The sequence below is a fragment of the Eptesicus fuscus genome, chromosome 19 (genome assembly GCF_027574615.1).
Source record: "Eptesicus fuscus isolate TK198812 chromosome 19, DD_ASM_mEF_20220401, whole genome shotgun sequence".
NCBI classification, from domain to species: domain Eukaryota; kingdom Metazoa; phylum Chordata; class Mammalia; order Chiroptera; family Vespertilionidae; genus Eptesicus; species Eptesicus fuscus.
The window spans coordinates 29,662,892-29,689,177 of record NC_072491.1 but is presented as its reverse complement, the minus strand read 5'-3'; the positions used below and the strand labels follow the sequence as shown (position 1 = coordinate 29,689,177).

General features: G+C 35.0%; 1 protein-coding gene across 11 annotated transcripts in view; it reads left to right on the top strand.

The window, feature by feature from the left end:
- Positions 1-25,993, top strand: part of TMEM68 (transmembrane protein 68) — a 34,138-nt gene extending 8,145 nt beyond the window's left edge. For 3 of the 11 annotated variants that reach the window (XM_028147979.2, XM_008143334.3, XM_054708298.1), the window contains exons 3-8: positions 339-729; positions 9,276-9,440; positions 12,051-12,244; positions 19,383-19,443; positions 21,440-21,579; positions 25,312-25,993. In XM_028147979.2, the coding sequence (XP_028003780.1) occupies positions 408-729; positions 9,276-9,440; positions 12,051-12,244; positions 19,383-19,443; positions 21,440-21,579; positions 25,312-25,416 (987 nt within the window). In that variant the 5' untranslated portion in view covers positions 339-407 and the 3' untranslated portion in view covers positions 25,417-25,993. Of the gene's footprint in view, positions 1-338; positions 730-9,275; positions 9,441-12,050; positions 12,245-19,382; positions 19,444-21,439; positions 21,580-25,311 lie in introns of those variants that run through there. The other 8 variants (XM_054708303.1, XM_054708302.1, XM_054708306.1 and 5 more) reach the window with 6 other exon arrangements.
- The last annotated feature ends 293 nt before the right edge of the window (positions 25,994-26,286 follow it).

Genomic DNA, 26,286 nt, shown 5'->3' with positions numbered 1-26,286 from the left:
AATATTATCTTTTGTGAAGAATAGCGTTATCTCAACATAACCTGGTATAAGATACAAACATTCAGTATGATCTACTTAAGGTAAAAGTCAGATTATTAAGATCAATCTGAAGTTTCATTAGCCTTATTTCCCTCTCTCAGTTATAACTTGTGAGTTATTTCAAAAGCTAAACCTGACATACTTTCTGAGTGGACAAATGAAACCTTATAATTTTCACATTTAAATCTGCAACAGTTTACTCATTTTTGGTAGAAATTACTATATAGTATTTATATAGACTAAAACATTTAACTTTTTAGCTATGAAAAGAATAACATTGGATTATTTTTCCCTTCTAGTGGCAAAATTAAAGACTTGTCATGATAATGAAGAAAGAAACTGAATTTGTCATTTTCACCTAAAGAAAAATGATAGACAAAAATCAAACCTGTACAGGACAGGACTCTATGCCCTATTTGAGTTGTCTGATTCACATATTTGAAGAATGGTTTGGCGTGGAACAATTGGAGGACTATTTGAATTTTGCAAACTATCTCTTATGGGTTTTTACACCACTAATACTTTTAATACTTCCTTACTTTACTATTTTTCTTCTCTACCTTACTATTATTTTCTTACACATTTATAAGAGGAAGAATGTATTAAAAGAAGCCTATTCTCATAATTTATGGGATGGCGCAAGGAAGACAGTAGCAACTCTGTGGGATGGACATGCAGCAGTTTGGCATGGTAAGCAAGATTGCATTGATCTCTATGTGTTGCTGTTCGTGTTTGTGGCATGGAAATGATATCATTCCATGTTATTGATTGAGAAGATACTGAAAAATATAATGGAAGGGATATTTACTATTTCTTACCTATTTGCACGCATTGTGCATGTATACGTTTTAAAGTGATTTTTTCCAAATACATTAGTGTCCGTTAAAGAACTACACAGCAGTTGGACTATTACTATAAGCTAAAATATAAAAATTTATATTTAAGACATCTAAAAGAGTAAGAGACTATATAAAACATTATATAAAACTGTTTTGAAAATACTTTAATTATTTAGTATTTAGTTCCATTTAATTCCTATTGTTTAAAATAGGTTTGACTTTCCCAGTGTAGAGATATTTTAAAAATGAATGCTAAAAAAAAAAAAAAAAAAGAAAAGAATGCTAAATATAATTTGTATACCAAAAGTTACCTTTTTAGGTATGATTTATTTCAGAGGTCATTATATCTTTCTCAGTAAATGAGATAGCAGTGCGTTTATCTCCAGGATATTCATTTTTTTTCTTTGTTATTTCAGAAAATATGATGTGCATTTATATTGGTTGGTGGTTCTTCATTTGGCTGTCATGAAAATTGCCCTCTAGTGGTCTATTTTCAAGAACTTGGTGTTTTTCTCTATCCGTTTTTACCTTATTTGTTGGTCTCTTTTGTTTTGGAGAAAATACAGAAGGTTCAGTAGGCTGGTAACAAAGTTGTGCCCTGTGTATCATGTTGTTGAGCATCAAAAGTGTGTTCACAGAAAGGCATGCAAGGAAGAACAGATTTTGAAATAGACACCTGAGGTGGTGATCATTCTAAGGAATATAAATGTCAGATCACTATTTTGTACACCTGAAACTAATATATTATATGTCAACTATACTTTAATAAAAAAATAGACACTTAAGAATATATATAAGTATAAAGCTGCTCTTACCAAAGATCACCATGACATGCTTATTAGGTTAATGTGTTGTCATTTTAATACTATATACATTCTTACAAATTTTTTTTGAGCATGTAACTATGCCATACACTGTAAAATGCTTAACATGCACTAATTCTTTTATACCTTACTAGAGGTCCAGTGCACAAAATTCGTGCATGGGGGAGGCGGGGAGTCTTCAGCCCGGCCTGCACCCTCTCGCAGTCCGGGAGCCCTTGGGGGAGTGGACCTAAGCTGGCAGTCAGACATCCTTAGCACTGCTGCGGGGGCGGGAGAGGCTCCCACTACCGCTGCTGCGCTTACCAGCCGTGAGCCTGGCTCAGGGCTTCTGGCTGAGTGGCACCCCCCCCTGTGGGAGTGCACTGACCACCAGGGGACAGCTCCTGCATTGAGCATCTGCCCCCTGTTATCAGTGCACATCATAGTGACCAGTTGTTCTGCAGTTCGGTCAATTTGCATATTAGCCTTTTATTATATAGGATTAGAGGCCTGGTACATGAAATTCGTGCACTGGTGGCGGGGGGAGGGGGGAGTCCCTCAGCCCAACCCGCAGCCTCTCGCAGTCTGGGAGCCCTTGGGGGATGTCCAACTGATGGCAGGCCTAAGCCAGCAGTTGGACATCCTTAGTGCTGCTGCGGAGGCGAGCTGTGAGCCAGGCTTCTGGCTGAGTGGCGCTCCTGCATTGAGCGTCTGCCCCCTGATAGTCAGTGTACGTCATAGCGACCAGTTGTTCTGCAGTTTGGTTGATTTGCATATTAGCTTTTTATTATATAGGATAACATAATAGATAGGTTCTGTTACCTCCATTTTATAGTTTTGCCACGAGGAAGCAGAGAGGTTGTTATTTGCCCAAGGCACCCTAGGAAGCTAGGAGGAAGAGCCAGAATGCAACTCAGATATCAGGCTCTAAGATGTGTGCTTTTGGGTCTGTGCTGTGTGGTAAGTTTGTCCCAGATTGGGGATTCAGGGTCAAAAGTAGTGGTATTTAGCAGGTTTGCATATGTCTTTGATGAATTAAGTTTCTATTATTTACTCATTTATACTAATGCTCTTGTTAGTCAGTACAACTCTCATACTCTCTGATGGTTGTTTAACATGAGGCAAGACAATACTTCAGCATACCATGTGTTGTGTGCCTATAGAGACTGCATCTAGGTAGACTGCTATTATTCATTGTCTTTAAAACAGTGATACCAAAATTCAGTGGTGTCATTTACAATACTCATTAGGAATATTTATCTCCCTCCCACATATATAATGCCCCCTCACTCCCCCCTAGTACCCCCTCTCCCCATAGCTCAGGATAACATGCTTTGTAAGGAATAGTTGAACTTATTTTGTAGCAGAATATCTAATTTTGAGGTGTCTTATTTAATTATTGAGGTATTTTAAAATATGCACTTATGACTCAGAGGAGGTTAAAATGTATATATCTTTCAAGCCCACCCAGGGACGCCAAAAAATGTATATATGTAGTTCTTACTGTTTTAATGTTTTATTATGATAACATTATTTTTATTAGATAAATGATACTTTTAAAAATTACTGCTTTCAGAGAAGAATGAAGATGGAGAGATAGAAACATCAGTGATGAGAGAGAATCATTAATTGGCTGCCCCCTGCACGCCCCCTACTGGGGATGAGCCTGCAACCCGGGCATGTGCCCTTGACCGGAATCAAATTGGGACCCCTCAGTCCACAGGCTGACACTCTATCCATTGAGCCAAACCAGCTAGGGCGATAAATGATATTTTTAAAATGATTTTCTTTATCCTGTTCTTTAGTGACATAAATAAAAGGCATTTGTGTGCATATTTGGATTTTGTATTGGTGTCAAGTCCGTTTTAATCATGCTTTTTAAAGAATCTTCAAAGGAATTTTTAACTAATATAAATGTTTATTGTAAAAAATGTGTCAAAAAACAAAAATGTAATAGTCACCTAAAATTTACCATAATGTATATAATTTATTTTATTAATCTTCACCCAAGGATTCATTGATTCTAGAGAAAAAGAGGGAGGGATGGAGTGGGGGAAAGAGAAAGAGAGAGAATGTGTGACAGTTGGTTGCCTCCTGATGAACCCTGACTAGGTATCAAATAGTTAAATAGTTATCTGCCCAACCAGGAATTGAACCTGAAACTTTTTGGTGAGTGGGACAATGCTCAAGCAACCGAGCCACCTGGCTGAGCAGTGTGTAGGGTTGTTTTTTTTTAGAAGGGATCTACCTCAGGAGGATATTATTCTTATCTGAATTCATGCTGCTGATGTCTAAGCCAGTAGCAGGTTAACACCTTTACATAATAAATACTGCTATGGAGATGAGACTACTTGAGCTCCAGTATAGCCATCAAATCCTCTCTCTGGGCTAAGCTACATGGATAGCCAAAATATCAGGAGAGTGCTTAGTGAGCATTGGGTCACTGCAGGGGAGGTAATAAATTTTATTTAACAACATCAAATAAGAGCCATATTCATTCCAGAATAGTATGTTCTTATTAATGGAGCCCAGACTACTCAAAATATGCATATTGAGGTTCCTTCTCCCTGGACAGTGGTTGGATGGACATTGACCATAATTGCCTTTGTGATTGCTTTCTCTGAGCTTCTCTTGCTCATCAGATCCCCTCAGGATTGGTGTAGTATGGGCAGGAGACTATGGGGCTACACATTGAAACTAACATTGGGAAGAGAGTGTGGTATATTTAAGAGAGTTTTTGCATTGAAGTTGGTGACCAGGTGAATGTAGAGTCTGAGAGAGGAGGAGTTAAAGTACCCTAGGATTTCTACTGCTATACAGGGAATCATTGGACCAGAAGTGCTCTGTTTAGATGAACAGAAGCACTAGGTGGGAAAGCATAGTTAGGGAGCCATCATTGGTCCGTATGATTCAGGAAAGAATCTGAATAGTATCACCTGATGGGCAGTTATCACTTGTTCTACTAAAGTGATAATCCACTAATGCTTTCCGAGCCAGGAGTGGTATGACCCATTTGTGCTTTTAGAGTGACACAGTTAAATAATATTTGGACTTTATGTTAATGGCACTATGGTAAACTATAGTTTCTGTCAAGAATTGAATTGATTAACTAAACTTTTCTGCTTTCAATCAGATGATTTGGTATATGTAAGTAGTTCAATTGTTTCTTAATTATTTTTAAAAAATGTTCTGAAAGCAAGGAAGAATCTCAAAAATATTTTGTATAGAGTCCCTCAAAGAAATAGTCTTTATTTCTTAGAAAATATATCTGATGAGACAGTTGATCCTTTTGGTAACTTCAGATAACCTTAGTGATTGTTCTGTCAAGCTTACAATAAATTGAATTAACTTGAATTAGTATTAGGTAATTGGAAAGAAATGTTAAAAAACAAAAACATGAAATCTTGAAATATCACTAAATTTAATTTTTACAAACTTTCATTCTCTTGACCTGAAACTAATATATTAAATGTCAACTATAATTAAAAATTAAAAAAATTCTTAATCATTGTCTTGAGTCCACTTGAATTATTATCAAGTAGTTCATGCTTTCAATACTAGAATCAGTCACCACTCTTAATTTAATCTGTTTGGTGAAGACCTTGTAAACTACTATAAAAATGAATTTCCTGTACTAAAATTTACACTGAAATCTTTATTTGAATGCTTCTTAGCAAAGCAAATGGATAAACCTTAAGGGAAAGAAACAGACTAAAAGTTTCAGATTTCCGTATTTTGGATTCTTCTTTTGTCTCTGACATGTGAGCAGCAATCCTTGGGAGAGCTGTTCTGTGTGGGGCAGTGTATGGCTGTAGGAACTTCCTTCCCTTTTCTGCTATAATCAAGGAAATTTCCTTTTTACCTTTCCTTTTTCTTTGAGCTTAATAATACTCTTGGCCTCTGGATACTAGCTTTTTTCTTTCCTCATTCCCTCCTTTCCTCCCTCCGTATTTCCCTCCCTCTCTCCCTTCCTTCCTTCCTTCCTTCCTTCCTTCCATCTTGCAAAACAATTTTATTTAATTGGATGGAGTATCAGCCAAAAATGGTATTCCTTTTATGACATGAAAAAATAATAACAAAAACATCTTAAGTTATATATTACTTTATAATTTTTTCTTTTTTATTGAGGTATAATTGACATATAACATTAATTTCAGGTGTACAACATCATGATTTCATATTTATACATAAGAGAAATGATCACCACGTTTTCAAGATTGATGTCAAGAAGCTTACTGCTATGGTTTGTTCTAGGAGTTGAATGGTTTTAGGTCTCACATTTAAGTATTTAATAGATTTTTAGTTAATTTTGAATGGTATAGGCTGGTAGTCCAATCTTACTCTTTTGCATATGTCCGTCTAGTTTTTCCAACACCATTTATTGAAGAGATTGTCCTTTCCCCATTGTATATTCTTGGATTCTTTGCTGTAAATTAATTGACCATATAAGTGTGGGTTTATTTCTGGGCTTTCTAGTCTCTTCTATTGATCTATTGTGTTTTTGTTTTTTTTTAAATCAATACCATACTGTTTTGATTACTACAGCTTTGTCAGATAGTTTGAAATCAGGGAGCATAATGCTTCCAGCTTTGTTCTTTCTTAAATTGTTTTGCCTATTCAGGGTCTTTTGTGGTTTTAAACAAATTTTAGGATTGTCCTATTTAAGTGAAAAATGCAATTAAATTGCATTGAATCTCTAGATTACTTTGGATAGTGTGGACGTGTAAATAATATTACATATTCCCATCCATGAGTTTAGAATATTTTTCCACTTATTTGTGAATTTTTCAGTTTCTTTCATCGTCATAGTTTTCAATGTGCAGGTCTTTAACTTTCTTGGTTACATTTATTCCTAGGTATTCTTTTTGATACAATTGTAAATGGGATTTTTTTTCTTAATTTCCTTTTCTAATAGTTTATTACTAATATATGGAAATGCAAGAGATATTTGTATATTGATTTTGTAGTCTGCAGTTTTACTGAATTTATTAGTTCTAACAGTGTTGTTTTTTGGTGGATTTTTTTAGGGTTTTTCTATATATAACATCATGTAATCTGCAAATAGTGACAGTTTTACTTCCTTAACAATTTGGATATCTTTTATTTCTTCTTCTTGTCTTACTGCTCTGGCTAAGGCTTCCAGTACTGTGTTGAATGAAAGTGGTGAGATTGGGCATTCTTATTTAGTTTCTGATCTTAGAGGAAAAGCTTTCAGTTTTTCACTGTTGAATATGTTTCCTCTGTGCTTGTCATATATGGTCTTTATTATTTTGAGGCACATTCCCTTCATACCCACTTTGTTAAAAGTTTTTGTCATAAATGGATGTTGATTTTGTCAAATGCTTTTTCAGCATCTCTACAGATGATCATATGATTTTGCTGTTCATATTGTTAATGTGGTTTAAACATGTTGATTGAGTTGTGAATGTTGACCCATCTTCACATCTTGAAATGAATCCTACTTGATCATGGTGTATGACCCTTTCAATTTGTTGTTGAATTTGGTATGCTAATATTTTGTTGAGGATTTTTTGACTTAATGTTCTTCAGGGATATTGGCCTGTAATTCCCTTTCCTTATGGTATTCTTTTTATTTTTAATTTTTTAAATTTTTTATATTTTATTTATTTTTTACAGAGAGGAAGGGAGAGGGATAGAGAATAGAGAGTTAGAAACATTGATGAGAGAGAAACATCGATCAGCTGCCTCCTGCACACTCCCTACTGGGTATGTGCCCGCAACCAAGGTACATGCCCTTGACCGGAATCGAACCTGGGACCCTTGAGTCTGCAGGCTGATGCTCTATCCACTGAGCCAAACCATTTAGGGCAGCTTTGTGGTATTCTTGCTTGATTTTGGTGTCAGGGTAATGTTCACTTTGTAAGATGAGTTTTGAAGTGTTTCATCCTCTTCTTTTTTTTAGAAGTCTTTGAGAAGAACTGGTATTAATTCTTCTTTGAATGTTTGGTAATATTCATCAGTGAAGCAATCTTGGCCTGGACTGTTGTTTATTGGAAGGTTTTTGATTACAGATTCTATCTCCTTACTAATAACCAGTCTATTCAAATGATCTATTTCTTTATGATAGTCTTAGAAAGTTGTATATTTCTTGGAATTTATCCATTTCTTCTAGGTTGCCCAATTTGTTGGCATATAATTGTTTATTGTTTGTATTTCTGTGGTATCAGTTGTGATGAATCCTCTTTCATTTTCTTAGAAGGTTGTATGTTCCTTAGAATTTATCCATTTCTTTTAGGTTGTCCAATTTGTTGGCATGTAATTATTCATTTTTTTGTATTTTTGTGGTATCAGTTGTGAAGAATCCTCTTTCATCTGATTTTATTTGAGTCTTTTTTTCTTGGTGAGTCTAGCCAAGAAAGTGTATTGGGATTTGGTTAACAGTGTTAATCTTGTTTGTCTTTTCAAAAAAACCGATCTTGACTTCATTGATCTTGATTTCATTGATCTTTTCTATTATCTTTTTAGTGTTTCTTTTATTTCCATTTTGATCTATTCTAACATTTACTAACGTTGGGGTTTCTTTGTTCTGTTCCCCCCTGCCCCAGTTCCTTAAGGCATAAAGTTAAGTTGTTTATTTGAAATTTTTCTCGTTTCTTGAGGTAGGCATTTATTGCTATGAACTCCTTTCTTAGAACTGCTTTTGCTGCATCTTATTCAGTTTTAGTATGTTGCATTTCTTTTTTTTTAATCCTCTCCCAAGGACATGCTTTTATTGATTTTTTTTTTTTTTAGAGAGAGAATAAAGGAGAGGGAGAGAGAGACATATAGATGTGAGAATGAAACATTGATTGGTTGCCTTCCATACATGCCCCTATCAGAGATCAAACCCACACCCTGACCAGTATATACCCTTACCGGAAATTGAACCCTCCGCCTTTTAGTGTATGGGATGATGCTCCAACCAACTGAGCCACATGGGCCAGGGAAAATATGTTGCATTTTCATTTTTGATTGTCTCAAGGTATTGTTTTTTATTTCTCGTTTGATGTCTTCATTGACCCATTTGTTCAGTAGGCTTTTTTCTTTTTGCTAGGACCTGCTGAGCCTGTGACCTGACTGGTGAGATGGGAAGAAAAAGGAGATCTTATTCCTAGAGCCATGATCACATTTCACATGCTCCTTGGAGTATCAGTTCCCAACTCCTATGATAAAATACTCAGAGTATTTTCCTCTGAAACATAGGTGGAGCTTACTCTAATATTCCTCACAATCCACCAACAGTACAGGATTGCCATAAAAAATGTATTGGTGTTTGGTAACAGTGTGAAGGACAGTAGGCAGATTAATCACTTTAGCTGGTGGAGAAGAAATCGGTACTGTTGGGAAGCCAAGCTTGAACTGAGATTAAATTAGAAGAGTCTCATTCCTTTCCTCACGTCCACCACCCTTTTACAAATCCTGTCATTTGCTTCCCTTGCTGAAACCCTTGTTCTCTAATTTTACTTGTATTATTGGAGAGATGTTTTCTTATCATCCAGTTCAAATTTTTGATCACTGTTTTGCTTTGTTTTCTCCCTAAAGTATATTTAATAATAAGCATATTTTAAGTATTTGCATTTTGTCTTTCTAACAGGTTATGAAGTTCATGGAATGGAAAAAATACCAGAAGGACCAGCACTTATAATTTTTTATCATGGAGCTATTCCCATAGATTTTTATTACTTCATGGCTAAAATTTTTATCCAAAAAGGCAGAACTTGCCGAGTCGTAGCTGATCACTTTGTCTTTAAAATTCCAGGTAAACTTTCACTGTTCATAATGTTAATTAACACAATCAAATTATGGGATGGTCTGTATCTTTGAGCTCTCTGGTATCATTGGAAAAGCTTTTTTGCCTTTTTAGTGTACACACTTGGAACTCCAATTTGGGAGCATCTAGTTATCCTCATTATGGCCAAAAGCTTATCTGATCTCTTTCTTTATAATCAGGTATTTAGTCCTAATTTTTCAAAGTTAAATCCTGAACTTTTACTTTTAAAAATTAAATTATAACTTTTGCCAAATAATGTATATTTTGGTGCAGAGAATCTATATGTATTTTTTTTTATCATACTTCTTGACTTCATACTTGGTAGACTTATAACTTAGGATTGAGGAACACATTCTTTTTAATCTGTTCATAAAGGCTTTGTACCTTTTAAAAAAATTAATTAACCAAATGTTTTCAAACACAATAGAATTCTCTTTTAAAAATCTCTGTAAAATAAACGCATTGAGATTTAATCTTATGGTCTTTTATTAAATCACCAGAAACAAGCCAAAAAGTTTATAGTTTATTCTCTGGAATAAAAAAAAAAAAGTGATCTATCAACCAGACAGACAAACACCAAACTGAATTAAATAACAGTCTACTCAATGCCTTTCATAGACATGGTTAATGTTTTGGGTATTCTTATGTCACTAAAATGACATTTGTATTTTTTTAAATATATATTTTTATTGATTTCAGAGAGGATGGGAGAGGGAGAGATAGAAACATCAATGATGAAAGAGAATCATTGATTGGCTGCCTTCTGCATGCCCCCTAGGGCCATGGTCAGCATACTGCGGCTCACGAGCCACATGTGGCTCTTTGGCCACTTGAGTGTGGCTCTTCCACAAAATACCACAGCCTGGGCGAGTCTATTTTGAAGAAGTGGTGTTAGAAGAAGTTTAGGTTTAAAAAATTTGGCTCTCAAAAGAAATTTCAATTGTTGTACTGTTGATATTTGGCTCTGTTGACTAATGAGTTTGCCAACCACTGCCCTAGGGGATTGAGCCCATAACCCTGGGCATGTGCCTTTGATCTGAATCCAACCTGGGATCCTTCAGTCTGCAGGCCGATGCTTTATCCACTGAGCCAAACCAGCTAGGGCAGTCATTTTCATTTGTATTTTGTGTATAAACTAGACTATCAAAGGTTTTTCTTTAGAAAATAATATTATCACTTCATAGTAAAATTTGAAAATTAGAGGAAAAAACATCATTATACTAGTAATCTTGCTACTCTAATATAACCAGTTAGTCTTTTAATTTATTTTGTTTCATTCTTAATTCACATATTCACGTATTATGCAAACAACTTTGTTCTTTTAAAAAATATTTTAATGTTAGCATTTACACCTTACCATTTATAAAGAACAGTTTAAAAAATAATTTTTTAAGTAAAGAATAGTTTTAATGGATGACTAAGATATTTAATTACTTAGTTTTCTCTTATGAAACATTAGGGTACTTCCATTTTTTTTCTTCTTATCTGTAATAGAAAGGAATATTTTTATTTAGCCTTTGGCTTTTAAAATACTTTCCCCCTTTATGATCTTATCATTCAGGAAACCTTCCTTGTTCATTCATTTATTATGATATTGCTTCTAATTAAATCAGTGGGCTTTTAATGTGCTGTAGCATGAAAATTACTTCAATTTTAATAATATTTATAAACTTGTTTCAGATCCTTAAACCTATGAGAAGGTTGATTAATCTGCATATTTTTTACTACTCATTTCATTTTCCAGTTTCAAGGAATAATGTATACTATCATCAGTCCTCTGAAGTTTCAGTTTAGGATTTGCTTAAAATATTTAAGAACTTAACAGGATTATATTTTCATCTATAAATAGTTGTAATTTTTAAAATTGTATAATAGGACCTGCAATTAGCTGTTCCTAAGTCAAACACTCACTTTAGTAAAAACTCTTAATGATTTTGCTATTATTGACATAAATTTTTCTTGGAATTAGCATCATCTAACTTTTAATTTCAGTAGATTTTATTATGGCTTGCCAATTTTGGTAGGGCTAAGCATAGTCAGATTCACATGCTCTTGAGTGAGTCTTTCTTATAGGTTTAATGGAAGATTAGATTTGTGACTGCTGATAGGATATTATTTCTGATTGCTTTAATAAATGCTGTAGATAGTCTTTAGCCAAGAGATGCTAGTGGAAGGAACTTTGGGTTAGATATACCTGGACCAGAATCTCTGCCCTGCCATTTGCTTGGTGTGTGACTTTGAGCAAGCTACTTACACTCTGAGCCAGCTTTTCCTTTTCTGTAAAATAAGGATAAGAATCCCTGTTTTCCAAGGTTTTTATGAGTTTTAATTAAAAATTTGAATATGTGAAGTAGCCAGAGTAGTAGGTGATCACTAAGAGGTCATCAATAGTAGGTGATGTATAAGATGAAGCTATTATTTTACCAGCAGTATTAATCTTATGTTAACTTTGAGAGTTTTTGTTGGTTTTTAAAAAGTTAAAAAGAATTTACTGATTTAAGTATAGATAGCACATTTTATAGGTTGTGAAGATGTTTGCTCTTGAAGAATTGGACAAGAAGTACTTAAGATATATATTCATTCTAATGTTTTTTACAGGGTTTAGTTTATTACTTGATGTATTTTGTGCTCTACATGGACCAAGAGAAAAATGTGTTGAAATTCTGAGGAGTGGTCACTTGTTAGCTATTTCACCAGGTGGAGTTCGAGAAGCCCTAATTAGTGATGAAACCTACAACATCATATGGGGTAATCGTAAAGGCTTCGCTCAGGTTGCAATTGATGCAGAAGTGGTGAGTTGTATAAAGCTAATTATTAAAGTAAAGCTAGATTGTATTTATAATAAATGTTTAAATAGTGAGCCAAAGTATATAAGAATTTAGATACTGTCATTGCAGTACTTTAAGTTAGTGTATATAACTCTTAAAGTGTAACAGTATAGAACTGTTCTTGTGGATGGGAAACGATCTGAAAAATTCAATCTGGAAATTTGGTAAATATTCAGCAAAATTTTATTTTACATTTCAAAATCCAGCATCTTTTAATCAGATTTGTAAAATTCTTTAGTTATACTTGTTTTCATAAGTAATAATCAGTCCACTTCTATGTATTTTAATCCTTTTGTATGATTGAGTTGGCATATGTCAGTGATGGTTGTTGGTTGGTTTCATTGCAATTCTTTTATCTGTGATCAATTTATATTACAAAAGGACTCAAATAATAAATGACTAATCATTTCTTATCAAGAAATGTCATCAGCTATCTAGTAGTATGAATAAAAAATGACAAATAGGTGTTGGTGATATTTAGATCTTTTTAAAAGACTTTAAAAATGAATTTGTCAGTAAAGTTAGATGTTCTGGGATTTGCTGTAATTATTCTACTTAATAGGCTGAAGAATGTGAATACTATTTTATTTTTTTCTTTTGCTTTACAAAGTATTTCTCAGCCTTTTGGTCTTCATATTGTACTTTGTCTTATGAAACATTTATTATTCATGGAACGGTTTCTTCTTTGTTTTCTGTTTGTTTTAACTTTAGAGTGTCTGTGAGAAAAACAAGTAGTAGTATCTTGGACAAGGTGTGTTCTTTTTCTAGGCCAATCGATTAGCTAGAGACAGCTGCCAGTACTTTCACATTTTAGTTTTTTTGTATACCCATTCTACCACATAAAGAGACCAGTGTACACCTTTAGCTTGCCTATTAATCTTGCAAATACAGACTACTGAATAAAAAGAAAAAGCTAATGGATAATTCATTCTAAACCAAGACTACTAGTATTTGAAAAAGAGTGGAAATTTTCTCTCTATTTTTTAATTTTAGGATTGTAATAAACACAATGCATTGAGCTCTATTCTCTCTTGTACGTATGTATATGTAATTTCTAGAAGTAAGTTATTGCTGTATAGTACTTTAATAATGTGGTCCCAGTTTAACAGTTAATGTACTTGCCCAAGTGTTTAATAATACACAACATACAAATTTAAATACTGTTGTCCTACGGTAGATTATAAACTCTCTGAGGACAAAGCCAGCTTTTTATATTCTGAGTTCTTAGTACACTGACAGGCACTTAGTAGGCTACTTATATTTGTTAAATTGATTTTTAAAACATTGTTAATCAACACTAGAAAGGAGCCTTTTGAATTTTATTTTATATTAATAGTATTAGTGATATAGAAAATTAATTTATAGCAATTTTATTTTCCAAAAAGTCTTAAGTACTGATGTAGAAAACAAAACCTTAGACTATATGAATAATATAGAATAGAAAAGGATATATGCACACTTGTATAAAATTTAAGGATATGTAATATATTTTTAAGCAATAATAAAAGCTAAAATCTAATCAAACATAGTTTAATTTTTAAGTTTATATTTTAAAATAATTATTTTTTTAAGGTTTAAGATAAAAATGACATTGATCATGGGATTCTAATTTCTCATCCTTAAGTTTACAGTTTTAAAGGACATTGCATGGAAGAAGGCCCAAAAGAAAGAAATAATATAGAGAAAGGGACTCGGATTCCAATCCTTGAAAAGTTTCTAAAAAATTAAGATAGTCTAGATAATTTAGTTAAGGATTTTATGTGAAATTTGAGAAAATTTAATAAACAGCCTTTTACAAGTTTATAAATAAACAAAAATCTTTAACATTGCTGATTTACAGAAGAGCATTGTAAATTTGATAAATCTTGTACCACCCCAACCTTTCGTAGTGCTTTTAAAGGCTTTATGGTGGTACTCCTCTATAGTAAGTAGGTGACATATGGATTACTCCAGTGTTGCAGCTGAGGAAACTCAGGCACAGAGAGATGAAGGGATAGAGGGACCTGGTCATACAGCAGGGCAGAAGCAGAGCAGAGCACACAGTTCAGGACTGCAGGCAGCTGGTGCTGTTGCCATCACTGATGGCATTTCACAGTGAGCTTGAGATTAGAGGGCACTTCCCCATACCTGAGGAAAAGCTTTCAGTCATATCATTGTAAATGTCACAAGTATCCCTTCTGGAAAACCCCTTCATAGCTTCTCAGAATTATAAACTGTGACCAAAGATTTAAGACTGTTGTTGCAGGATTTAAATACATTTCAATTGTGACAGAGTAACAGAAATTCAAGTTAAAAAGTCTAGATCATCAATGCAAGCTCACAAAATATTGGTTAGAAAATATTTAAGGTTCATCTGAAAGTTGCAGCTTTTTTATGTAATATAAATCACTCTTATTTTGTGAATTCCTGAGAATTATGACTGGTAAGAATTTTTAGGTAACTTCATCCTATATAATAAAAGGCTAATATGCAAACCGACTGAACGGCAGAACAACTGGTCACTGTGACACCCACTGACCACCAGGGGGAAGACACTCAACGCAGGAGCTGCCCCCTGGTGGTCAATGTGCTCCCACAGGAGGAGCACCGCTCAGCCAGAAGCCCTGAGCTGGGCTCATGGCTGGCGAGGGCAGTGGCGGTGGCAGGAGCCTCTCCCACCTCCGTGGCAGTGGGACATCCTCCAAGGGCTCCTGGACTGCGAGAGGGTGCAGGCTGGGCTGAGGGACCCCCTACCCCCCCCCCCCAGTACACGAGTTTCATGCACCAGGCCTCTAGTATCTAAATAAGTTGGGAAAAATTAGCCCATTTACTTTAGTTGGAAAACCAATAACAGATATAAAAGAAAATAGCATTTGTTCTAATAAAATTATTTTTATGTATTATTTCAACCTATTAAAAAAATCTTTGAAATATGATAATAATTAGCCCCATTTTTAACATAAAAAAAATAGACTTTGACATGGTAAGTAACTTGTTTAGTGGTTCCCACTTTTTTAGTGGCAAAGTTAGGACTCCAAGACAATGTGAAGCTGATTCTTCAAGAATAATTTTAACAAAATACACATTCTCTTTCTCTTGCACATGTATGCATACACATACATACAGAGACACATATATACATGTAAACAGAATGTAATGCTAGGTTACTTTTGCAACTACGTTGTATATAAAGTGTGCACAAGGAAAGGAATGAATAATTGTACTACAATATCAGGTTCTAATAAAGCGATGTTTGTAGCTTAAAGGCTTTAGCTTGCAGGCAAATTTAGGAACAACATGCCCAAAATATAGCCTGGAATACCGAACCTTCTAGGCAAGCTTTCTCTGTTCAGTAGGTTCTGGAAATGTTCAGCTTTTGGGGAGTTAGGTATTTAAAGGGTGATGTGTCCCCTGAAGTGTGTTTAAATAATGCATACTTCAATACAAACTTTGGGGTTCATGTCTGTCAGTAGACATGAATCCAGCAGACAAGGCACAGTGGTGAATGTATGGGCTGAAAGTTTTCTGTTCCTTGGGCATTTTAAGTTCTCAATTCTAAAGTCATAACTATTTAAAACATTAATATTTCAGCTGTCATTTTATTTTACACTAGTGATGGTTATCTAGATTGAAATCTGAATTTTTTGCAAAAGCGTCAATGTATTTTGTCTTATGTGCTTGCTTTGTGAATTAACTCCATTGAATTTTAAGACCTTCACCTGACTTCTTTTCTTTACCTGACTTCTCTCTTTCCTAACTGTTTTTAATATTCCTGCTGCCTATATCTGACCTTTATGTTCTAGGTGCTGGGGATACAGGAGTGAACAAAACAATGTGTGTGCTATTAGGAGTTCTGGGAGAGGGGAGAGATATCTTACCTTATAATAGACAAATATGCAAATTGACCGCACCTTCGCTACGCCCAAGCCACACCCACCAACCAAGCCACGCCCATCAACTACGCCCACCAGGAAACCGTTGCAGGGAAGGTGGGGTGCGGCGGAGCCCAAGGCCCGGAAAGCCGCCCGGGGCTTTCCGGGCCTTGGGCGCCAGCGGGGTGCCTGCTCCGATCGCAGGAGCGAGCCGACCTGGGGGGTCGGCTTGCTCCTGCGATCGGGTCGCAGGGACGCTGGGGTGCGGGCAGAGCCCAAGGCCCGGAAAGCCGCCCGGGGCTTTCCGGGCCTTGGGCGCCAGCGGGGTGCCTGCTCCGATCGCAGGAGCGAGCCGACCTGGGGGGTCGGCTCGCTCCTGAGATCGGGTAGCAGGGACGCTGGGTGCAGCCGAGCCCAAGGCCACCGCCAGGGCCAAGCCGGGACCCTGAAAGAAGGTAGAAGGCGGTGGCCACAGCCAAGGCCTGGGTCCCCGGTGCCGGCAGAAAACTGGTGCAGGCAGCCAGGTGAATGAAGGTCTATTGCACGAATCTTCGTGCAAACGGGCTACTAGTAGTAAATAAAAGATCAGTTAGTTATATGTGAGGTAATAAGTTCTATGAAGAAATCTATACCTAGTCTCTTTCCCAAAGTCCACCATATTTTACCACTTTCCAAAGCTGAATAGGAATGGCTTTTTAAATGTCAGGTTATTTAAATATCTCAAGTCCTGCTCACAAAGGCAGGTATTCCTGTATTAAGCAAATACTGATGGGAGACTGTAAGTGAAGTGTCACTCCCTCCTTCCCCTAGTTTTATCTATTCTAAAAACATTTAACTTGCTATATTTTGTGTATGGTTAAAAGTGTTCAATTTTTTTTAAATTTCTTTATTGATTAAATTATTACATATTTGTCCTCATCCCCCCATTCCCATCCCACACCCCTCCCCACACATGCCCCCACCCCCCTGTTGTCCTTAACCACTGGTTAGGCTCATATGCTTGCACACAAGTCCTTTGGTTGATCTCTCCCCTTTACTCCCACCCTCCCCAACCCTCCCTCTGAGGCCCGACAGTCTGATCCATGCCTCCTTGTTTCTGGGTCTGTTCTTGTTCATCAATCTATGTTGTTCATTATTTCCCCTAGATGAGTGAGATCATGTGCTAATAGAAATACACTTATAAGAACCGAAAATGAGTCAAGCAATGATGGTTATGGTGACAGGCAAATGAATCAGTCTGTAGTGAGTTTCTTTCTAGGCCAACAGTTCTTTTGAGACCCAAATTCAATGTCCAACAGTTCCTTATGTGTACATGTCAGCACTGACATTACAGTTCTGGATGGTGGACAAATGGTGGTAATGCAGGTCCGACTCTCTCTGGTTTGGTTCTGGGCAACCTGCAGTGATGCACAGCTGCTAACTGCTAGTATGGGAAGGCCACGTCAGCGTCTTCCATCTCTGGACTGCTTCTCCTCTGTCTTCATGGCTGGAGTAGTCCTGTCGATTCCTCTCTGTTGCTGGAGTCCACATGGTCTTGGAGTTGTTTTCTGAAAATATACAAACATATTCTCTACCAAAAGTTAATAAAGGAATATTTTCTATAAATTTGACTTGGGATCCTATTTCATTTTTTGCCCAAATGATTTTCCTCTGGCTTGTTTTGACACCTTGTGTGTTTTTCATGGGTGTCTTGCTTTTAGCCTTACAATTAATTTTCTAAAGTATTAATTTTCTAGATGTAATTTACTTACAGGATATTTTTCCTTACATGATATTCTTCTACTATCCCCTTCTTTTTTGATTTAAATGTTAGAAGGCTTTTGAAAATTTTATAATGTAGTCTTGATGGCTTTTAAATTTTAATTTTTTGCACTATAATATTACTGTTTTAGGTTCATTACATGGTGCACAATTTTATCATGAGATGAAGTACCAATAAAAATTTTAGTTAACACTTTAGGAACACCTTTTTGTCCAGTACAATTAATTTTTCTAGAATATTCGCTTGTTTCAACTAGCCAATTTAAATTTGCCTGAAAACTTGACTACTATTTTACTGTCAAATTTATTACTCTAACAACAATCTTATTTTACCCTGTAAATATTAGTGGAAGGGATTATTTGCCTTCTTGAGTAGGTCCTGAGCATTCCTGGTGGTAGGCTGGATTTAGATATCGTAAACCCACTTCCCCACACCATGAGTACAAGACAACTCAAACAATTCTTGTTGGAGTGAGAGGGCAGCTGCTGTCGGCCAAGTCTCTGTCGGTCACCTGGGTCCTGATCTGAGCTGGGCATGGGAAGCACGAAGCAGGCATGGGGAGCACGAAGCAGCCATGGGGGCAGGAGACCTCCCTCAGAAGGGGCTAAGGTTCAGGCCCCTGCAATGTTGGGGGGGTGAGGGTCTGTGCCCCACCTCTGTTGATCCCCAAATTCTCTCCTGATGGCCACTCTGCGACTGTGCCTGTCTTAGGTTGTTCCTTCCTTGAGGAATCTTACCCGTCTCTGGCTAACCAGCCATCCTCCGGGGAAGTGTTCAATTTTTTATCTACTTTAGTTCTACGGTGGCATACCCTTCTCATATGCTCCTTTGCTACTTCACCCATTGTTTTATGACATCTAGTTAAGGTCTTCATTTTAAAAATTATACTTAATTATTAATATTCATAGAAAAATGAAAACCTTGAACTTGTAAGAAGAAATTCTCTAAAATTAATGATGTGAAGAATTCTCTCATATATATGCTTTTCCTTTTTTGTGGTGATATACTTTTCATTGATGTAGAGCATCTTTATATTTAATACGCTCACAAAAATAAATGGTGTTTTACTAATTTCTGTCATTTAAATTTATATAAATTTTCCGGTAGAGAGAATCTCTGTCTTGTAACTTTACTCAGCGAACATACTATTCAGCAGCCACCTAGAACCAATTTGATTTCCCACATTTATTTTATTTAATTAAATTAATGATTATTATAATCTTTGAGTATTAAGGATTTATGTGGAATGAATAGGAAAGTTGGTAAACTAAATATTATATATTACCACTAGAGGGTAGTGTTTCTAATTTATATTTCTACAAATGACCAAGTTTAGACTGATAAATCACAGTAGTGATAAAAATATACCTTTATTTTAAAAGTACCTTATTTTAATCTTAAACAGATCCTCAAAAGTTTTCATTAGTTACTCAATGGAGACATTGAATAGATTAATATATTTACTTTTTAATCCAAATTTTCTCTTTAGCCCATTATTCCTATGTTTACACAAAATATTCGTGAAGGATTTAGATCACTTGGAGGAACAAGTAAGTTCTGGTTCATTTGGTTTTTCTAATGATAGTGTAATATTTATAACAATATTTTAGTTTTTTACTTGTATAATATAATATTTAAATATTTGGGCTTTGAACTCTATGTAGTTTCAAAATTTAGATTTTTTTCCATTTAGATGTTTTTCTATTTAAAGACTAGATGATAATGTTTTAAGTAATGGCAGCTCTTAGATGTTAGGTTTTTGTTCTATGTACATACTAAAGCTTATTTGTCATTGACTTTTTAAAATTACCAAGTAAATTACCTACTTACTTTTGTTAAAACATGTTGTTTAAGGTTAGGAGAAATTTACATATAACTTAGACTATCTTCTTACCTCACCCCTGAAGAAGTTGCAGCTTTAAAAATGAATGACAATAATATTGAAGTAAGATGAACAACCAAAGAAGATATAATTTGCCTTGGTTTATTTCTGTTACTTTTTAAAAATATGTTTTGTTGATTTTTAGAGAGAGAGAAAGGGAGAGGGATAGAGAGTTAGGAGCATTGATGTGAGAGATCTATTGGCTGCCTTCCCCACTGGGGATTGAGCCCACAACCCAGGCATGTGCCCTGACCTGGGATTGAACCAGTGACCTCTTTGTTCATGGGTCGACACTCAATCACTAAGCCACATCAGCTGTTACTTTTCTAATTTGTTTTTAAAGTATTTTGAACCACGTTACGTTTACTTCTTTTTGCCGACCTTCAACTTATTGGTAGCAAAATAAGCTCTGAATCTAGTTATAGGAGTGATAATTAGATATGCTTTTTCCTGCAGGGTCTCGTTTTCTTTTTCTTTTGAAAATTTCAGTTTTTATACCCTATGCTTTATGTATTACATTTGGTTGATTGTTATTTTAAATCCCTAGCACTATATTGTTAGTGTTTATATCCACATACAAATCCCCTTCTGAAGAACTTTAAACTTCTGTTGTTTCTTTTATGTCCAACATTGACGTATTGTTGGTATTCCATTACATTTTATAGGTCTTTTTTTTCCCCCCCTCAGATTTAAAGTGGAAAGGCAGGTTGATGAGATGTTTAATTTTTGTTGTGGAAATATTTCTTCTAATTTTCTCTCAGATCATTTCATCAGAATTTAAGTTGCATACCAGCAATTATCCCTAATTTTACTTCTTTAAATGCAAAGTGGTTTTAAAATTTTTTCTTATTACTTTTTAACGTTTTTTACTTTAATAGTTGAATATCTCAAAAATTAGTGTCTAGTGATCTTAGTATTACTTTGCGTCTTATGGTGTATTCTGTTTTTTTATATATAAACAGTGTTTTCAAATTCCAGTACAACTCATGATTATGTGTTACATGTCCCTTGACTTTCTTGGATTTATTTTTTTTGAAACTTAGCCTTAAATTTTGTCAGTTTATTTTGCATTATTGCCACTTTTATCTTGCTAAATTTTGTATTGATCATTACCAGTAGTAATTCTTTGCTTTGTTACATTTTTCCTAATTTACAATAATGTTTTAGTCTTTACCTAGTTTATTGATGCATTTTAGTCTCATGTTTGTGTGAATTTATTTTATGCTTGCATTTTTTTCTTCTTTTTTAATGTAAATCACATATTTTTGAGTCTCTAGACTTTTTAGCTTCTGGTTTTGGGTTCAGTCTTTATCCTTTATTTTGCAATAATAGTACTTGGTTTGCCTTTAAAATCCTCATATTTTTAAAAGCTCATTTAAAAATATTAATAGACCTTGTTTTTTTTCGAGAATTTTTAAGTTTACAGAAAAATCGAACAGAAAGTACAGAGTGTACCCATAAACCCCCTCATCATCCTCTAGATTTTTCTATTAACATCTTGCACATTTGTTACAACTGATGAAAAACTCGTCTTTAAAAAAATGTTAATTTCCAAGAGATGATATTATTTGCCACTTTCTTTTAAATCTTACATAATTGAGAGTTTACAATTACATGTTCAGAATTTGTAACCAATTAAAATGATTTTGTTTACTTTAAAACAGGGTTATTTAGGTGGCTTTATGAAAAATTCCGCTATCCATTTGCTCCAATATATGGAGGTTTTCCAGTGAAGTTTCGTACCTACTTAGGTGATCCCATTCCATATGATCCAAAGTTAACAGCAGAAGAATTAGCCGAAAAGGTAAATTATACTTTCTTAGTCCTTGTATAGATTTTTTTGACTTTCAATTATTATATTAAAATTAATTCATTATTTTTAAATTTATTTTACAAGTATGCTCTAGATCAGTGGCGATTTCCTCCCCAGGGCGCATTTGCCAATCTGGAGACATTTTTCATTGTCACAATGAGAAGTGATGGTGCTACTGGTATCTAGTGAGTAGAGGTTGAGGATGGTGATAACCATCCTGCACTTCCCAGGACAGTCCCCCACTACAAAGAGCATCTATTCTAAAATGTGACAATTAAGAAAATGTCTATAGACATTGCCATATGTCGCCTGGGCATAAAGTCAACCCTGGTTGAGAACTACTGTGCTAGGGTATTATGGAAGCACAAAGGAAAGGTATCTGAATGAGATCAGGAACACTTCAAGGGAGGTGATGCTTGAATTCTATTTGGAAAGACATGAAGGGATTAACTGGACAAGGAGTAATGAGGTAGAGGAAATGGAATGTATAAAGCGGTGACAACATGAAATAGCCTGAACTCTGGGGAGTTGAAGGTGGTCTGGTATAGCTAGAAGGAATATTTTAGGAGATGAGACTAGAAATTTAGGAAGGTTCTGGGCTATGATGGCTTATTATTGATTTGTTCACGGAAAGCCGGAGAGCTATTTAAGGCAGGTGAGTGATGTAATAGGTTCGCATTTAGAAAGATTACTAGAAGCAATATGGAGGCTAAATTTCAGTGATACTAGTATGAAGGTCAAAGGGGAAAGAGACTGCTTTGTGAGGGAAAAAATGGGAAAGCTTTCTAGAATGAGGGCATTTGAAGTGGGTCTTGAAAGTGGGCATGTCCTAGATATGCAGACTTGGGGCAGGAGGCAGAGTATGAACAAAGCATCAGTGGTAGGAGCTGAGCTGACTGCACGTACCAACAGTGTCCAGCAGTCCCATGTGATTAGAACAGCAAGGTGGGGAGTGACTGCCTAATTCCCCGCTAGGAATTTTGCAAAGCACATTACCATATTAAAGATTCTAAGAAGGCTTGCAATAAGTGGTCTATTTAGCTTTGTTTCAAAGAGCATTTTCAACTCTCATTCTACCAAAACCCTATCCCTGTTTTTCCTTGAAAAGCACTTAATAACAGCTGTGGAATAGACTTGGGGTCACTAGCTTAGTGGATACAGTTTGATCAATGAAACCGGAAAAGCAAGTAGGAGCTACATTTTTAGGCCCTTAAACACAGACTAGGGGATTTGTCTATTAAACACATATCAATTTGGAATAGGCCTCTGCTTGGAAGCAGTTCATATCAGTTCCACTTAAATTGTTTTTGGCCAAAGCAAGCAGATATGTAATCTCTTCCTCTACAATGGTTTATGATGATACTAGCAATTGTGATGACTTAGATGCATAAAAATTAAAGGGCCCTTTTTAAGAGCAGAGGTTATGCTATGAATTTTTGTGTCTCCAGTTCCTAGTACAGTGTTGGGTATTTAATTAGATCTCACTAAAAGTTTGATGAATGAATGAGTTAGATAATGATCTTATCTACTTGAAAGGTAGAGCAAGATACAGATTTAAGGGATTTTACAGAGATAGAATGCATCAGGCCTGAAAGCTAATTCTGTATAGTTACTTGCAGGATATCTATGCTTATTTTTATATACGTAGGTTTTTGGAACTATTTTACTGAAGTTTGGGAAAGAAGTCAGAATTGGTGATGAAGATTTAGAAGTCATTTGCACTGAGATAATTACTGAAGCCATGAGCTTTACAGAACAGTTTAGAGAGAGAAAGAAGAGGACTGAGGACAGACTATAGAGGATGTAACATTTAAGGAACAGGCCGTGGAAAACAACCAAAGCTGGCTGAAAGAGAAATAGCAGAAACGTAGAACAAGTAAATTTGTGTGAGAGAAGTCAGCAGGTGAGGTTTTTAAAAATATAGGAAAGATCAGTAACATCCATTCCTGCAAAGAGATCAAGAAAGATGAGATAAAACCACTCAGTTTGCTATTATACTTTTCAGAGAGTATGAAATAACATAAAAAGCAATAAATGTCATATTGAATCATCTAGAAAATGGGATGAATGTGTTATGACTTTTATATCAGCCTATTGTATACATAGCTTGATTTTTTTTAAAGTTTTTAAATTTGTGATAAATATATAACATAAAATTTATCAACTTAACCATTTTTAATTTAAGTGTATGGTTCAGTAGAGTTGAATATACTTACATTGTTGTGCAACTGATCTCTAGAACCTTTTCCTCTTGCAAAACTCTAGCCAAACCCACTAACTCGCCATTCCTTCAACAGCTGCTTTCCTGTGGTCCTTTTCCTCATGCTTTTTCCTTCACTGTTACTGAAATCTTACTGGTCCTTGGAAACTCAGACCAAACAGTACCTCATTACTTTTTCTGGTTGTTGCCCATCAAATGGGCTCACAAGTCGGAACTTCCAAATACTTTCCTTCGCCCTGGCCGGTGTGGCTCAGTTGGTTGGGTGTCATCCCTTGCGCTGAGGTTGCTGGTTCCATTCCCACTCAAGTTGTGTGCTCGATCCCCAGTATGTAGGAGGCAGCCAAAGGATGTTTCCCTCTCCCTTCCTCTCTCTCTAAAATCAATAAGAACATTTAAAAACAAACAAATACTTTTTCACATTTCAGATGACACATGTCACAAATGATCTTACATTTTAATTACTTTGTATTTGATTATGATTGTTAACGTATGAGCTCCTTGAGATTTGAGACTTGTTTCATTGATGTTGTAGCTTCCAAAGCACCTAATATTTTTTGAATAAGTTTATAAAAATTTAAAATATACTTCACAAAACATAAGCTGTGTGTTAGTCACTATGCCAAATACCTGAAGACATGGTTTCAATTTCATTTCATCCTTATAATAATTGTATGAAATAGTTCTCATTTTACTGAGTTATGAAAATTTGTGGTTTAGAGAGGCATGTTTTTAAAATATGTCTTTGGGATAGGGTGTATTAGTTATATTTAATTATAGAGGAAGTTTCAGAATTTGTGTAAACAAGGCTCATTGAAAGATTAGCATCTAAAAGGAAGCATGTATGCGTGTTCAATAAAACATTTTTTTAGATAGCCACAACTAATTTCAAAGTGAAAGTTGTTGAAATTTGTCATGAATGGGAAACAAATAGTTTTAGATTTCTTCTTATATCCTAATTGTTATGACTTAATTTAAATTCCTGTTAAACTGTCTAGAAATTTAGGTAATGAACCAAAGTATATCAGCTCATTCATTCAAAGTTTTCCTCACTTTTTCATTTTTCATTGCCTGATATAATTTTTTGGTGTGTATGGTAATAAAGGAAAAATGTACAACAGTTTATTAATGGATGGAAAGGAGTGAAACTTCATTTGGCTATTAGAAAATTTTTTGCTACTTTTTTTCTGATATTTTTCCTTAGTTATTTAAAAAAGTGTTTCTTGAGTGCAAGGCATTGCTGTGGTCAATGCTGGAGAAATGCTGAGATGTATCTCTGGTGTAGAAAATATTCATTTGGACAATACTGTAATTCAAGCATAATAAAATAAGTATAAGTAATATACTATGGGTGTACTAAGATGGAAACCATTAATTCTGAAGAGAGATGGGTGCTAAATTAGGAAGGACTTCTTGAAAGTAGTAGTACATTAAAATTTTTACAAAATAGATGATCTATATTGAGAACTAAAAGAATAATGGCTTTTCTTTTGTTTTCTTAATAGACGAAGAATGCTGTTCAAGCTTTGATTGATAAGCACCAAAGAATACCAGGAAACATTATGAGTGCTTTGTTAGAACGTTTTCATAAAAGTCAAAACAGCCACTAGAAGACGATTTAATATATTTATATTATTATGTTTGTGTCTATGGTACTGTACTGTCTTTTAAATTTTGTAGGTTTCATAATTAGTATTTTTGTAAAAATCATGTTAAAAGCATCTTTTGTTGAACTTGTTTAAAATTGTATTATATATTTTGTTTCATGCAGTTTTGTCATATTTAAACAATAACTCATTACATGCCTAACAATTCAGAAAGTGATCATGTTTCTTCTTATAAATTCCTAATAATGTATGGTAAACATATAGATTATTAGAGTTAGGTTTAATAGCAATTTAGGTTAAACAAACATTCCTAAATAATGTATCTACTTTCTGTATCTGTTGTACTGAGCTAATTTTGCAAGATGGTATAACCTACGGTTAGTGCAGATGCTTAAGCTAGAAAAAGAATGCTTTTATCTGCTTTTCATTCCTTCCATGACCTTGGGCAAGTCACATAATGTTTTTGTGCCTCAACAATGCCAGAGGGGAGGATGACTGGATGAAGAAGGTGAAGGTGTTAGCTAAAGAACATACATGCATACCCTATGGACATCTCCAGACAATAGTGTGGTGAAAAGGGAGGGGGAGGGGGGATAAGTGGAGGTGGGCAAAGGGGGGCAAATTGGGGGACATCTTTAATAGTGTCAACATTAAAAAACACAAAAAACAATTTACTTTTTAGAAAACATGTTAATACTATGGTTAATAGAAAATTCTTTGTATTTGCTTGATAACTGTAGAATTGAAATTATAATTGAATTAAGATAAGATCTTTCAGAAGTTTATGTATATGTTTTGTCACAGGATGTTTAAATTATTCCTTCAGGTATAACGTCAAGTTGCCAACCATAGTGAAAAAGATGTACTGTTTTT